At 39.8% G+C, this 15,256-nt stretch overlaps 1 protein-coding gene across 2 annotated transcripts in view; it reads left to right on the top strand.

The window, feature by feature from the left end:
• The window catches only part of qtrt2 (queuine tRNA-ribosyltransferase accessory subunit 2), a 14,036-nt gene extending 4,753 nt beyond the window's left edge, over window positions 1–9,283 (top strand). The window contains exons 5-8 of one of the 2 annotated variants that reach the window (XM_032504481.1): window positions 1,298–1,497; window positions 4,677–4,828; window positions 7,455–7,569; window positions 7,705–9,283. In XM_032504481.1, the coding sequence (XP_032360372.1) occupies window positions 1,298–1,497; window positions 4,677–4,828; window positions 7,455–7,569; window positions 7,705–7,948 (711 nt within the window). In that variant the 3' untranslated portion in view covers window positions 7,949–9,283. Of the gene's footprint in view, window positions 1–1,297; window positions 1,498–4,676; window positions 4,847–7,454; window positions 7,570–7,704 lie in introns of both variants that reach the window. The other variant, XM_032504480.1, reaches the window with a different exon arrangement.
• Window positions 9,284–15,256: the final 5,973 nt, after the last annotated feature.

Genomic DNA, 15,256 nt, shown 5'->3' with positions numbered 1-15,256 from the left:
CCTTTTAAGGACACCAATTTTCTTTTTAAATGAATAATATTGTAAATAAATAAAGGTTCTTCCTTAAATACAGGGGACATAAGTATACACACCCCTATGTTAAATTCCCATAGAGGCAGGCACATTTTTATTTTTAAAGACCAGTTATTTCATGGATCCAGGATACTATGCATCCTGATGAAGTTCCCTTGGCCTTTGGAAATAAAATAGCCCCATATCATCGCATATCCTTCACCATACCTAGAGATAGGCATGGGGAACTTTCCATAAGATCATCTCTCAATGCAAAACAAACCATGACAAGGTGTCATATATATATATATATATATATATATATATATATATATATATATATATATATATATATATATATATATATATATATATATAGATACCTTAACTAAGATATGCTTCAGAATAAATATATTTTCCAACTGTATTGCCTTAGTCCCCTAAGGTCTGTAGCATGATAAATATAGGAAGTAATTTTATTCTAAGATTGTTTGGATTGCATTAATCTGAAAGTATGTTTTTTGTATGTGTATATTTCACTGCCAGTATGTTTTTAAGATGTGCTCTTCTGTGTATTTTGATGTCTGGCTGTAAACCAAATTTCCCTCGGGACAAGTGTAGAATGATGTTGAGCAAAGTAGGGCTGGGCGCTATGGAGAAAATCAAATATAACGATATTTGTATACAAATACCTCAATATCAATACTGCAATGATATTGTAGTGTTGACTGTTGGTGCTTTCACAAAATATTTACACAATGAGATTTTTGATAAATAATCATCAGTAATGTGGATATAATGACTAAGTGGGTAAAGACAAATGATAGAACAGTCTGGTAAGTTCAAAAAATGACAACTTTACTGTAATGCAGCCTTTAAAACCAGGAAAAGAAATGACTTATGCAATATTACGATATCACAATATCCAAAATCTAAGATATCTAGTCTCATATCAAGATATTGATATAATATTGATATATTGCCCATCTCTAGAGCAAAGATACAAACAAGCAACAGCGTGCTGCGAGTAAATGTTGACATCCTCCTGACTGGGTGAGCTGCTTGATTGCTACCGAGCTCCACTCCCCATCCCCCACTGCATCTTTCCTCCTCGTTATGTGAAGTTAACTTCATGTTGAGTCATCAACATCCAGATGGTCTATGGCAAGAATAAAACCTTTATTTTTATTTTTGCACTTGAGGAAAGTTTCCCTTTGTCCCTACAATCCTGATAATGCTCCATGAACATTTCTTTCTATATTTCACCAAACTATGCCATTGCCAGGAATTGGAGGGAGTGGAGATATTTGGGGTGGTGGAGGGAGGAGACATCCTGGAAGAGAGGGTGCGCTCAGCCAGGGAGACAGCCAAGAGACCGGTGGCAGGATTCTGCCTGGACGGCCTGCAGACGGGATCCATGGACCGGGCCCTGAGAACCCAGCTCATCACTGCTTTGACCAAAGAGCTGCCTGAGGACAAACCAAGGTCAGCTTCTGACTGTGAGAAATGTGTTTATTGAACACAGAGATTTCTCTCCCACTAATCATACACTCGTCTGTTGTGTTTAATTTGAAAGTACGTTATTTACTATTTTGACATCAATAAGATAGATGTAACACAAAGGGATTTTAATCACCCATTTAGGAACAGACTGTAGATGCTTTGCAGTAAATCCATACAGAAACAAAAAATACCAGAGGGACTATAACTAAGGGTTTAATCATTAATGAATGTGTTGATTCTGAGGGTTAGGATTTGAAAAGGTCCATTACCATTTTATAAAGACCAAAATCCACCACCTAAAAATATATTAAATTTACAACTATATTAAACAGAGGAAAGCAGCATGTTGGAGTCAAGTTTTTGGTTTGAAAAAAAAAACTTTAAGAAATAATTAGGAAAAATTAATGCAGATTCATTTTTCTGTTAATAAACAAATCTATTTGTTGACTAAATGTTTCACCTCTAATGTAACCTCAAAGGAAGTGAACACATTTTTATTCAAACTTTATATTTTGGTGTGTGCTGGCGTACTTTGGAGGGTGCTGTGGCAGAGCCATGGTCACTCCATGACGTTCTGTTTGCCAGTGTCTGATGAACGGTGCCAGCTACGTTTCCGCTCCATTGTCTGTCGTCTTATCGGGACATGGAGATTGGTTGAAGCATATTGCCATGTGGCATGTGACTGGCATGCATTTTCTCCATTGTTCATCAGTGACGCCTTCCTGATTGGTAGGAAGACTGTGGCAGGGGGTGTGGGGGTGGGGTTCTTTGTCTGTAGGACATTTTTGATGAGGTTGGCTTATCTTTTTCCAACTTACAGGGCATATTGGATCTACCACGTTCCTCATTTTTCTTCTTCCTTCAGTTAGGATCGGCACTCGGGGCGTGCGGTGTCCCCTGGCGGAGATCTTTGCCCAGTCATCCTATTCGGAAACTATTAACTGAGCAGCCAAAAACCTGTGGTGTGGTGTCCAGGCTCTATCAGTTTTTGGTGGTGTCTGGTTGCTTTGGCCTTCCGGTTGAGGGGGTCTGGGAACGAGATTGCCCAGACCTGAGCATCGATTTTTAACTGGCATGATGTGTGGTCTGGCGTTCCAGAGGTGTCACGCAGTCCAGACCATCAGCAGATGTGTCTTCACGTGGTCATGGGTTGTTCAGTTCAGAACTGACCTGTTGGTCAGTACCTGTTGGTCAGTTCTGGAACAGTGTTGCGTACGGGATGTTTGCCTTGATTGATGGTGCTGTGGCGGTTGCTGTCGGTGTTTTGATTCTGGGTGGTTTGTCAGCCCTTCAGCTCTCTGGGATTTAGGGGTGTGCTGTGTTTGCTGGACTTGCAGCTGCTGGGAGGGTGGTTGCATCACGTTAGGGACCACCTCATGACTTGTCTATTCGTGCACGGACCCTTTCCTTTTCGGCTGTCATGTATGTGGAGCTCTCTGCGGCGCCCCATCCACGCAAGCTGAACTTTGGACTCTTGGCTCTGCATTGCTGGGTACCTGGGGTCAAGGCTGTGGACTTGTGCTCTGGCCTCCTTGCTTTAGTCTGTGAGTGTGTTTGGTCCCTTGTGTCTTGTGTCTGTCTCTCTCTCGATGTATTTTGTTTTTGTTTGCGTGTGTCTGTTTTTGTGTGTCTTGTTGGTGGGCTGCAGACTCCGTTCCTGCTGTTGTGTTTTTTGTTGGGTCCCCCCCCTCCCTGTCTTTCCTCTCTGTGTTTTTTGGTCCTGGACGCGTTCTTTTGTTTCAGTGTACTGTTTGTTAATTGAATGATAAAAAAAAATTATGACAAAAAAAATCTTTATATTTGGAAACTTCTAACTAGGAGATACTCAACATTGTTACTAATTTCCAAAGTTATTACTCAGTTACCAACACTGGCATTTATTAATTCTTTGCTGATACATAAATGAATGTAATTTGAATTAATTTGGTTCCTTTTGTATTTTTTGTAAATTAACAAACCAGTGTAGTGTGATCCAGAGATGGAGAGCGGGCCCAGTTGGTAGGTCCATCTTATTTGTTAAGGACTCTGCTTGATCGATTTTAAGTGAAAACCCAGCAGTTTCTCTCGGTTTTAAATATTTTATTTTTGAATATCTTTGGGTTTTGGACTTTTGGTCAGACAAAGCAAGCCATTTTGAAGACGTCACCTTGGGCTCCGGGAGCTGTGATTGATTGTGATAGATTATTATTAGTCATTTTATATGAACAACTAAATAAATAATTGTAAAGATAATTGATTGTTTGTTGTAGCCCCAAATATAATCTTAGTTTAAGATTAAAACACTCGTACATATAAGCATAATGATGAAATAGAAAGAGGATCTTGCCTATTTTTAATCATGTGAAGGGAATATTGTATAATAATAAATAGGATTTGGCATCGAGAACCAGTTCCTACTTGGAATCGTTTCAAAAATTACGATTCCAATGGAATTGTTTATTTATTGGAATCGATCATCGTTTCAAAATTTAACACAAGCAAGTTTCTGGTCTCCGTAGCGCCCGCCGTACTTCCAGGCGCTCGTTGTGTTGTGTGGGTTTATTTTAAGTTGAAAAAGCCCAGTAGAACTGTGAACCACCATTGAATACCACTTATCTATGAAATAAGCATGTGACCCGTTTGAACTCCACCCCTAAAAGAATCGGAATCGAGCGGAAACGAGAGGAAGAATCAGTACTGATACACTAACAGTACAGGCTAAACTTTCTCTAGATGATACTAGAAACATAACTACATAAGCTGGTTGCCTTTCAGAGGCTTTTCATTGCCTGCCTTCATTGTGCCACATAAGTGCTCCACTCCTGGAGGTGACGGAGAGTCTGGCAGTAGCTCTGAGTTTGAGAAAGAGGACCTGAAAGAAGCAGTAGTCCATATCCAGGAGCGGCATTTGAGCTCATCTGGAATACCGATGGGACGCCACCATCCCTGTTGTTAGTTCTGGCTGTTAGGAGATGCTGCTTACTACTGGAAAGTGGAGTAGAGTCATTATCAAATGCTATATTGGGCTTGACCTTGATGCCTGCAGGCTAAGAGTCAGAGGGAGCCAGTTTACTGAAAGCCCACGAAGAGCATAAACACACACATATGATGTAGACCGTTGTGTTTGTGATTAATGCAATGTTTAATTCAGTACTTTCTGCTGTTTGTGATGTGACTGCTAGACTGCTGCAGGGTGTAGGACGACCTGATGAGGTGCTGGCATGCGTGGAGGCCGGTGTGGACCTGTTTGAGAGTTTCTTCCCCTTCCAGGTGACGGAGCGAGGCTGCGCTCTTTGCTTCGGCTTTGACATTTCCCCGGACCCGGAGCTTGCAGGTAGAGCACCCCACGCAGGTGTGGTGAATACCTTTTTTTATATTTTTTATTTAGTGTGGTGAATACTTGTGCTAAGGAATAGTTTTGTTACAACTTTTTCTTTTTACACGTTACATCATTTAGGGGGTAAATCAATATCTCAGATAAAACTAAACCACAAGTTATGAAAGAAAGCTTAACTTAATTGGCAGATGTGGTGCGCTGACAGTGATTCAGCACCAAACTCAGTTAATCATTATTCATTAATCATTCTCTTGTACTCCAAACTAATTTTGATATTGTAACATCAATGAATTGAATATATCAACTGATGCAGATCAAGCTTGTTAACTTTCGGCTGCTCTAATATTCACATTTAAGTTGCATCTACCCCCTCGTCTTTCTTGTTCTTCTTAGGCCCTGTTAACACGAATATGCTTGCGGGCGAAAACATTAACAATATTACATCAGCCTTTCGTTTTGACAGTGTTTTTGGGGCTTAAATACGCAAAAAAAGTGAAACCTCCCTCCAGAGTGTGTGTGTGTGTCTGTGTGTCTGTGTGTCTGTGTGTCTGTGTCTGTCTGATTTTAAATTGAAATCAGAGATTGGTCATGGCTATTTAAGTGTGTGATGTGTTTGATTGTTTGTGTGCGTGTAGTGGCTGGTGTGTGTTTTCTAGCCCCAGGTCAGTTGAAGTAATTGGGTAGGAAGAAATCCAGCTGGTAAAATTAAATCAATGGTGTATCTCATAGGAGCTCCAGTAAGGTAACAATTAAATACAGGTCCATCATACTGATTGTTGTCCCAAGTGAAAAGCTAAAGAAGTGGTACGACAAGAGCTGTGGGATTTGGACTGACTCAGCTTGCTGAGGACATTGTGCCTCATTAAAAAGTTGCGTGAAACTCGTCTGACAGATGGAGTGAAGTTGGGTATCCTGCAGCACGTAGTGTCAGACAGCACTAATCGATTCTGAACAGGGAGCATAATGGAGTTCAGTGGAGGTGGGGCACTGATGATGTCAAACCTGAAATTCTAAGTCCCTTCCCAGCCAATTACAAAGCCCTGTTTTTGACACGGCAGACCACATGCTATTTACCCTATTCCATCCTTCTAACCTTCTTGAAGTTTTCCTTTTTCTCCATCTTTTGACCTTTATTTCTCTAACAACATAGACAGTCTGATGCCTCGTACTTCACAAACACAGACTCACTATCTTACTCACACCATACATCCCCCGTCCCTATCCCTCCCCCCTCCCCCCTTCAACTGACTGCCTCGAAAACGTTTCTTTTTTTCTTTTTTTTCCTCACAAGTCACCTCAAAAAATCTTATTATGTGACCACATTTACTGTGTGTTGTCCTGTGCATTATGATGTTATTTATTGTATACTGTGTTGCTGTCTGCATTAATCCTTTTCGGGAGAGCGTGTGGCGGCGCTTTAAATAGCTGCGGCCCGGAGGCTTGCTCCAACAAAAGCACAATTTCACTGTGTACCTGTGCATGTACATGTACACTGTAACTACACATTTGCTCAAAATTGAGTTTGCCCAGAATCTGTTTTACCATGATTAAAAAAAAAGAAGTGTTTATGCCAAAAAAATGTGTAATTTTTGGGGAACAAACATCAATTGTGCAGCAGCACTATGGCTTATTACGGCTAGTTGTTGAAAACTGTCTTCTAATGCTCCATCATCTTAATAATTGAGTGGTTGTACCACATAAATAAGGTAATAGCCTAATCACAATGTAGAACTAAAAAAGCAACACCATATAAACTTGCGCTGCTAAAATAACTAGCCTTACTTTATTGGGGATCTTTGTAGCCTCCGACTAAGGTGGAATTAAATTAAATTAACCTGTTTGTTTAAACAGAAAAGAAAGATGAAGACAAAGAACACATTTTATTTGTGGGTGGGTTTACTCAGCAGCTTTTAGATGTACAAACATCGAGTGCACTATCCAAAATGTTTCTTTTTTAACAATCGGTCTAAAAGGCATAAAATTAAGGTTTACAATAATCTGCTTCACAGTTTGGTTAAGTAGCCTGTTTCTGTAGTTACTGCTCTCTGCTTTTGTAAGGCAGAATTGTTTTTCCGTCCTTTACATCTTATTAGCTTTGGTCAAGCCTCATTTTGTCTCTTAAACTTATTTCCTGTTTTTTTTCTTTGTTCCACTCTGCTTTACCCGTTTCAGTTTGCACTAAGCCAATTTTGCTCTGTTGTTGCCCTTAAATCTCCATATTTAATCATGTGCATTTCTTCCTATTTCTCTCTCCCTCTGTAACTGTAATCTACCCTCCTGTAAACAACATCCTTCTTGATAAAACAAGGCTCTTCTCTGGTTTCATATTCCTTTTCATTTAATGAAGTGAAGTCACCTTGCAGTGAACACCCATCTATGTAAGACGGGCTTTGGTTGTCATAACAAAGCCAGTAAGTAATTATATTATAATGGTGGAGATAATAAAGGACACAGCAATGGTTAAAGGGGGTCAAGGCACAGTATTTCTTTCTGTTTATTTACGCAGCCGAGCAGATAGAGCTATGGTTCTGTATGTAGCTTTTTGTGCTGAATAATGAGATAATGCTGCAAATAGTTTGTGGTGTGCTAGGAATAATGGATGGATGTATGTTTGCTTTGGCAGTGCTAGGGCTGGATGAAGAGAGGGACATGGCGGGAGAGACGCAACAGAATGGAGATTTAAATCTTGATGATCAAACGCAGATGACATCCTTTGAGATCAATCTCAAAGACAAAAGGTTTGTGGCAGCTATGATAAAACTCCAACAGGTTTCATAAGTGGCAGTGCTTGCAGAATCAAGAGCACTTGGTTAACTTTAAGGGTGCCTGTTCATGAATTCTACTTCCTTAAACTTTTTTTTACTTCTATCCAGTTACCAGGATGACTTCAGGCCCCTGGTGGAGGGGTGTGGCTGCTACTGCTGTAAGAACCACCAGAGGGCGTACCTGCACCACCTGCTGGTGACCAATGAGCTGCTGGCTGGAGTCCTGCTCATGATTCACAACACAGCCCACTATCAAGCCTTCTTCGGCGCCCTGAGAGAAGCTCTGGCCATTGATAAACTGGACCTTCTAAAGAGACGAGTACTTAGGGAAAGAGCCAGGCAGACGCAATAAAAGGACTAAGACTGATACAGTGGAATGATAGAAGAGGGAGTGATCCTGTTTTTCCTCTAAAGGATCACTGGACTGGCTTTACTAGACACAATCAAAGCTTAGTCTTACTACCGCAGTGACCTTGAGACTGAGCCCCTCCACATATCACTATTGCAATGTCTCTGAAGCACGATTAAAAGAGCAGGATGAAAAGACAAAAAAGACATTTAATGTTTGTCCCTTGGATTTTGGTTTCACAGCAAGAGGGACCGGTCTCTAAAGCTTGTGTATGGATCTGAGCAGAGAGACAATAGATGAAGTCAGTGTGTGCCTTCTGTTGTGGTGTGATTGCAGTACCCTTTGGACTCATTGATACAGTTGCATAGACCAGTGTTAATGAGCCAACTTGGGTGACCCAAAAAAGTTCCCGCTTTTCTCCTGTCATACATTAAAATGTCATCTACTAAGATTTCCTTTTTGTTATTTCATATTGTTCTGTGGTCGTCCAGCCGTTCATTTGTTCTTGTGTTCCAAAAATATTTTTAATGTTTCAGTTGGATGAGCATCTCACACATGTAGACTTTGACTTCATGTTGTTGTCAAACCCAATGACTAACAAGCATTGATGGTGAGTTTGTGTCGCATTAAACACGCTGCTCTCAACATGCAGATGTGGTGGTTGTATCTTGTGAGCTTCGGGGAGGTTAACTGAAGGTTTGAGCTGACAGCTTCGCCATTCCCGCTGCTGAGGTCAAGGAAAGATATGGGTCTCTACTGCCTCCCGTCCAGTGATGGAGAGAGGCGTTTTGAAGGTGAGGAGATATAATTGACTGACCGTGCAGATACCAGTGGGGGACAAGGGAAAGAATGAGAGAGGGAGAGTGACAGATTAAAGAAACAGCAGTAAGATTTGTTGACACTCTTGTGGTTTAACTTAACCACATTACACATTATATAGCAGTAGGTTGGAGGATTTACTGTCACTGTCATTAATAGTTTGGTGCTGTACAACATGTTTCGGAGATCTAGGCATAGTACAAGTTGGGAAAGATGGAAGTCTATTAACTGCGGAGAAAATGAAAGATAAAACAAGCAGTCACGTCGTGACATCTTTATTTTGGGGTTTAATGGAATGGTATCAGAAGATGGTGCAGAAAAGGTTGTAAAGTCAATTCCCCAGATTAGCCAGTAAAAATAGAATGAGTAGTGAACGGATATTGCCCTCCTTTCTCCTTTTTCAGCTCTTAGTATTTTACTCAGAAACATCTCAGTGGAGGTGTTCAGCATAATGTTTTGTTGTGTATCTGACAAAAATTTGTATAAGAAAATTGTCACTAAATCTACCCTTGATAAATACACACTGGTTAAAACAAGGTTTCCGTCTGTTTCTTGCAATAATTAGGTTCTTAATGACGGTTGATTGAAGCCCCTGATAAGATTCCTACTGATTATTCATCTTGACATATATTTCTCAAGTTTCAAATTTAACTGCAAGAGAGTGCAACAAAAGTGATGGCAAAAATGATGAGATGTAGCACAATGAAAAAGAATATAAATAAGCATGTTGCAGACGGGGGTTGGTGTCACCAGCTGACCTATTGCTAGAGTGTGTTAATTAGAAAAATAAGAGTTTGAGAACAATATGCAGATTTCGAGCACCTAGCATACACAGGAGTCTATACCCTTTACATTAGAAGATTCACATAAGATTCCTATAGAATGGACGTGTGATATTAAAACTATTGATGTGGGATCCTTATAGGGAAAAATATGCTAAAACTTTATCTTCTTCGCTTCTGTTAAGGTCAGTTTGCTCCTTCCAGCTCATCTTAACTATGCTGAAAATAACCACGGCTCATATTTTTGATAGATTATAGTATATAAGTATAGTATTTAACCGTAATTATTTCAAAGTTGTGAACACATCTTTAACATTATGGGAATTTATTTCCAAAATGCTCTTGTTGTAGATAAACATAAAAGCAGAGTTAATTGATTTTTTGGCAGCTTTGACACTGTTGGAGTGGAACATTCAGCAAATGTGAACAAATATCGTTCACATGGACTCTTGTTTCTGTTCATCTGGCAAATGTAAGTCCAATAGTCACTCTCCTTTTAAGGTTTGTTTTGGTATACTTCATAGACTGTTCAATTATTTATGTCTATGGTTTCCCCCAGAAATATCTAGCTCTTTATCTGTTAAATGTCCCACTATGTTCACCAGTTAGTCACTAACTGCTAAGCAGGTGTACAGGAAGTTTATCAGAGCATTTCCACTGAAATAATGCCTGCTGCAGCTGAAAATTATGCTTTGAGAGGGAACAAAAGTTTTGGGCCATAAAAGCAAAACGATAAACCGAAAGATGCTAAAACGCTCCATAGAGCTGAAGAGAACTGCAGTGTCAGGTGATAATTCTCTGTGGAGAATCACACACACACATTTCACATTTCATACAAATATTATTTGTATGTATTTATTATTTGTTATATTTATTAATGCAGCTTTAAACTGCTGACAGGATAACATGTGCCTCTTTCTCTCTGCTGCACTGAGCAACATTGGGCACAATTTCCATGTAAAGAGCTCTGAAAGAGTCAGCCGGTGGCCCTCATAGCTCATTTCAACCAATTATACAGTTGGAAAGTGCCATTCAGGCTGTATCACTACACGTTTCTTTTCTACTCTTAAGCCGAGCCTCACATTAATCCCACACTCCACATGGCAGCTGAATTGTTATATGCTGTTGTGGCAGCACACGAAAAAAGGATGAGATCAGCTTCTCTCGTTAGACAACAGAAAGTCTCATAAAGCCAGCAGTGTGAAGTGCAGAGGGTGTTAACGTGGAGGAAATGATGGCCAGAGAAGGGTTTTATCAGTGAGGGATTGTGTTGTCAGAGAAGAGCATCCAGAGTCTTTACAGCAGTAAAAAGGTGCCAGCATTTGTCACTTTGAGAGGAAAAATGTCACATTGTAGTGCTTTGGAAGCTTAAATCATTGATTCAACAAGGTGCCACAGCTATGATTAATGGGTTCCTCAACGGGACTACTGGGCACAGGCCTGGGTGTCACCTAAGGAGCTTCTGTTTTTGATTAACCTTGTTGAAAATTGTATTAAATGATTACAAAGAGAGACAAAACAACTACAATAAGTATGCCATACAATAACAGAGTGGCACAAATCAACTACAATAAGACACAAAACAACTACAGAGAGACACATAATGACTACAAAGAGAAGAAAGGGTTTCTACGTGTCTATGGGGCCTGTTGTCTCATAATTTGTCCAAGGCTGTAGCTACCTTTTTAACTACAGTCGCACACAATACCATCATTCTGTTAGCTTACTTTGCAGGATCTCCTTCATGTCACCCAGTCATAAACAATCAGGCTACAGCAAACTGTTATAAGATATATTCAATGTACTATATTCAACTGCTTGGCTGTGTAGCGATATATGGGTGATTGTCACACTCTGTTCTCATAAAAGCTTATGCAAGCATTTCACAAAATGTTCTTTTGTTGAAACATGTATCTCACGTTCTCTTATTGAAACATGTATCTCACTAACCAAGGACGGAGGCCCAAACACCACACACACACCACACACACACACACACACACACACACACACACCCACACCACACTACGCTGTTTGTATCAACCTATAACCCAACCACATGATTACACACTCACACACTATTATTGTTTGTATCAACCTATAATAAGGAACAAGGACGCCTCGGGGCGACTCTCTCTTGGGTGTTCAGCCCAGCAGGTTGCCCTTTGTACAAAGTAGCTTGGTGTCCCGTGTCATCTCTTGAGCCATCTTAAACGTGAATAGAGAAATCTCTTCACACAAACCTACACTGCGACAGCTCCCTCGAGCTCCTGACCCTCTCCTCAGTCCCCATGGCCACCCTTGACAACCAGCGAGGAGCACCCATGATTCTTGCCACTTTGCTGGCTATGAATGAATGCTCACTAAACAGAAGGGCAAATGCCTTATTGCCTTATGCCTCACTGAGGTATTATAGGATTCATTTATTCACATAAATCATCGGGGAGGACCTACTCACTTCCTTGGATGCCCTAAATGAATATTTCATCAGGGCTATGACTCTGAACTTTATAATGTATGAGTCTAAATTGAAGTACTCTGAAATATAGAGATAGAGAATTTCATAATAAATGAATGCTTCAGACTTATTGGTTAACATCCCTCATGACCTTTTGCCCCGGTGTTATGTGTAAATTTAATGGGAAGTGATGTGAAACCCATATCAAAATGTTTAAAAGACATTGAAACACATGTGCAAGCCTTCTCTGCATATCATGCCCCATTACTGTGATTTTATACTGTAAAAATCCTGGGGAGGACCCCATATTTTTATTCTTCTGGTACCAGTTTGCTCACTGCAACACCAGAATGGAGTTATATTCAAAGAATAACAACCTGAAATATGTGCTTTACAGCCAGCCCTTTGACCTCTTTGAACATTTTCAAGCGATGGTGTTTTTCCGGGTTGGTGAACGAGACTGTCAATGAATTGTAGCTGCAGTGTAGTTTTATGCAAATCCAATCCCATATTAAGACTAGGTGTAGAATACCAAATCCAGTGAATGAAAAAGAGGAAGTATACATTTGATTAAAGCTCCTGCACTTTTTTGGACTGAAACGGACACATGATCACAATCTTCTTTCAGGCTGTTAGAACGTTAACATTTCCTAAGTAGCACTAAATACAAAGTACAGCTGAGGCTGATAATAATAGGAATATAAAAAAACAATTTATTATACAAAGTGAAGTTTTGACCTGAGGAAAAGTTAAGGGATCACAAACGTTATTACGATTTATCCTGAGGAGAAAATGAATGTCTGTAGCAAATTTCCTGACCGTCCATCTGGCAGTTGTCAAGATATTTTAGTCTGTTCCAGTAAATAATCAATTACCATCATAGAAAACAACAAAAAGTACTAAATTATTGAAACCAGAGAAACTTTGATTAATTGTTTTAGCTTACTCTTCTTTTTGACTCCCAAATCCTCTTCTTTGCCTCTGCACACACACGTTCAATAAAACATACTGCCAGAGTAAATAAAAAAATGTGCAGAGAGGTTGGCCGGGGTGGCCCAGAATTATATTTTACTGAATGAAGTGTTTTATTTAGTTTGCTTCTGAGTCAAGCAAAAGGCTCCCCACAGTAAGAAAAATGGTTGGAATTTTTAGAAAATATTAAAAAATGTTTCTTCTTACAACTTCCAGTATATTTATCATACCAATCGGTGGCAGAACAATACACACAGGGAAATTAGAGTAACGAGCGCCTTTAAATTGTGATGCTCCGTCTGTACAGTGGCTGAGTTCCTAAATGCATGATTATTGTGGGATGTAGTAGTAGCCCTTACTGTCCAGGGAGCTAAATCCTGTCTCTTTTTCTGGATCAAATTCATTTGGAAAACATGTGTTAGTTAATTGAGGGTTTATTTAACCCTTGTGTTGTCATCCTGTCAACCATGAAAAAAAAAAACATTTTGGTCACTTTTTTTCCACATTATTATCGCTTTTTCCAACATTTTTGTCACTTTTTAATGTTGTGGGTTCTTTTTTTATGTTTTTGGTGTTTTTTCCAAAGCTTTTTGACATTTATAATGTTGACATTTTCAGCTTTTTTTGACGGCCTATTTTTTGTGACAAAAAACAAAACAGTTAACTGCAAACGGGTCAATTTGACCCAAGGACAACATGAGGATTAAAGGACACCAAATGTTACAGAAGGTTGGATGTGCTTTTGCTTCTGTAGTTTCTGTGTTTCACTTCTAAAGCACGCTTTTTATTTACGTTGCTCTTCTGCTCTAGAGGTCACAGGAAGTTGAACCAAAGGTCAGTTGTGTAGTGGGACAGCGGAGGGATGAAAAGGCCACGTAGGATTTGACCTTTACTGCTGAGCATCACCGGCGAGGGCGGGGAAAATGCAAGATTAACTCATTCAGCCTTATTTCTGGTCTGTGCTCTTTGAAGGAAAGAGCGTTCGGTAGAACATTAACATTAAACAACCCGAGTTTCTCGGCAGCTGCATCGTATCACTTGCTGTACTACAGTACAGGGAAGTTGCAGAAAGGGATTTGCTCCAGTTGAAGTGTTTACAGCTAAAGTTATTTCCCAGCATGCTTCCCTACAGTGTGTCTGGATAGGAAGTACGTTGTTTGAAAATGCTTTTACACAATGAGTGATAATTGAAGGATTCATAAAGCCTGTTTGAAAGAATGGTAAAGAAAAACTTAATGATGGCGAATTTAAGTGATCACCATGCTATCAATCAAGCCGCTCATGTATTTCTGCAGCAACGATCCATTCATATACATGTGAACCATAATTCTGGATGTTTATCGTGTAACTTCTAAATTCATTATTTCCAAATTAAAAAAGCCATATAGCCTCATTTTTCTAATTAGAAATCTCATATCTTTTAAAGCGGTTGGATGAAGAAAAATGGGTCCTAAGGATGCAAGACATGAGCTGTTGTCAGCTATTTAAAGGGACATTTCACCCTAAAATCAAACATACATATTTTCCCTCTTACCTGTAATGCTATTTAGCAATCTAGATTGTTTTAGTGCGAGTTGCCAAGTGTTGAAGTTAGAGAGATAGAGATGTCTGCCTTCTCTCCAATATAATGGAAGCAGAAGGCACTCAGACTTGGCTTGTGGTGCCCAAAGCGCCAAAAAATACATTTGAAAGTCAACAACAATGTCTCTTTCCCTCATGAACCAGTTACTTAAGGTAATCTACAGACCTGCTTGTGAGCAGTTTAATGTAGCAACTTTATTCTTTCTACCGAGCTCACCCTCAAATCGTAGAGTTTGATTGTAATGACAGCTTAGAGAGTTTCGTTCTCAAGAGTGTGACTGAACATCTTGATGGGTTTACACGCAGAGACTTGATTAATTAGAGATTGCATTCCAGGAAGGTTGTGGTTGTGGAGATGGAGTGAGGCATTAGAGGAGGCTCGTCTTCTTCACTTTTCAGGCACAAACAGCGTATTGGCCAACGTTGCCATGGCTACATTGAGGCGTGTGTGTGGCATTATTTCTGGTGCAAACTGTTGGACATCACTAGTATTTCTTTTCTCTGATTATCTGTGGAACATTTCTCTATTTTGCAGAACTAGCTGGGTGATCAAAGCATTGGACAGGTTATGAAAAGAATAAGGACAAAAATAATGACCTCAGCCGTTGAGGGATCAGGCAACCAGTGGACAGAAATCCAATTGTTCCTGCTCTTAATGGGGAACTGTGCTGTTTTTTTAGCTTAATTTACCTTAACTGA

The sequence above is a fragment of the Etheostoma spectabile genome, chromosome 22, assembly GCF_008692095.1.
Source record: "Etheostoma spectabile isolate EspeVRDwgs_2016 chromosome 22, UIUC_Espe_1.0, whole genome shotgun sequence".
Taxonomy (NCBI): Eukaryota; Metazoa; Chordata; class Actinopteri; order Perciformes; family Percidae; genus Etheostoma; species Etheostoma spectabile.
The sequence above is the reverse complement of the archived record's forward strand: the minus strand, read 5'-3'. Positions and strand labels throughout refer to the sequence as shown.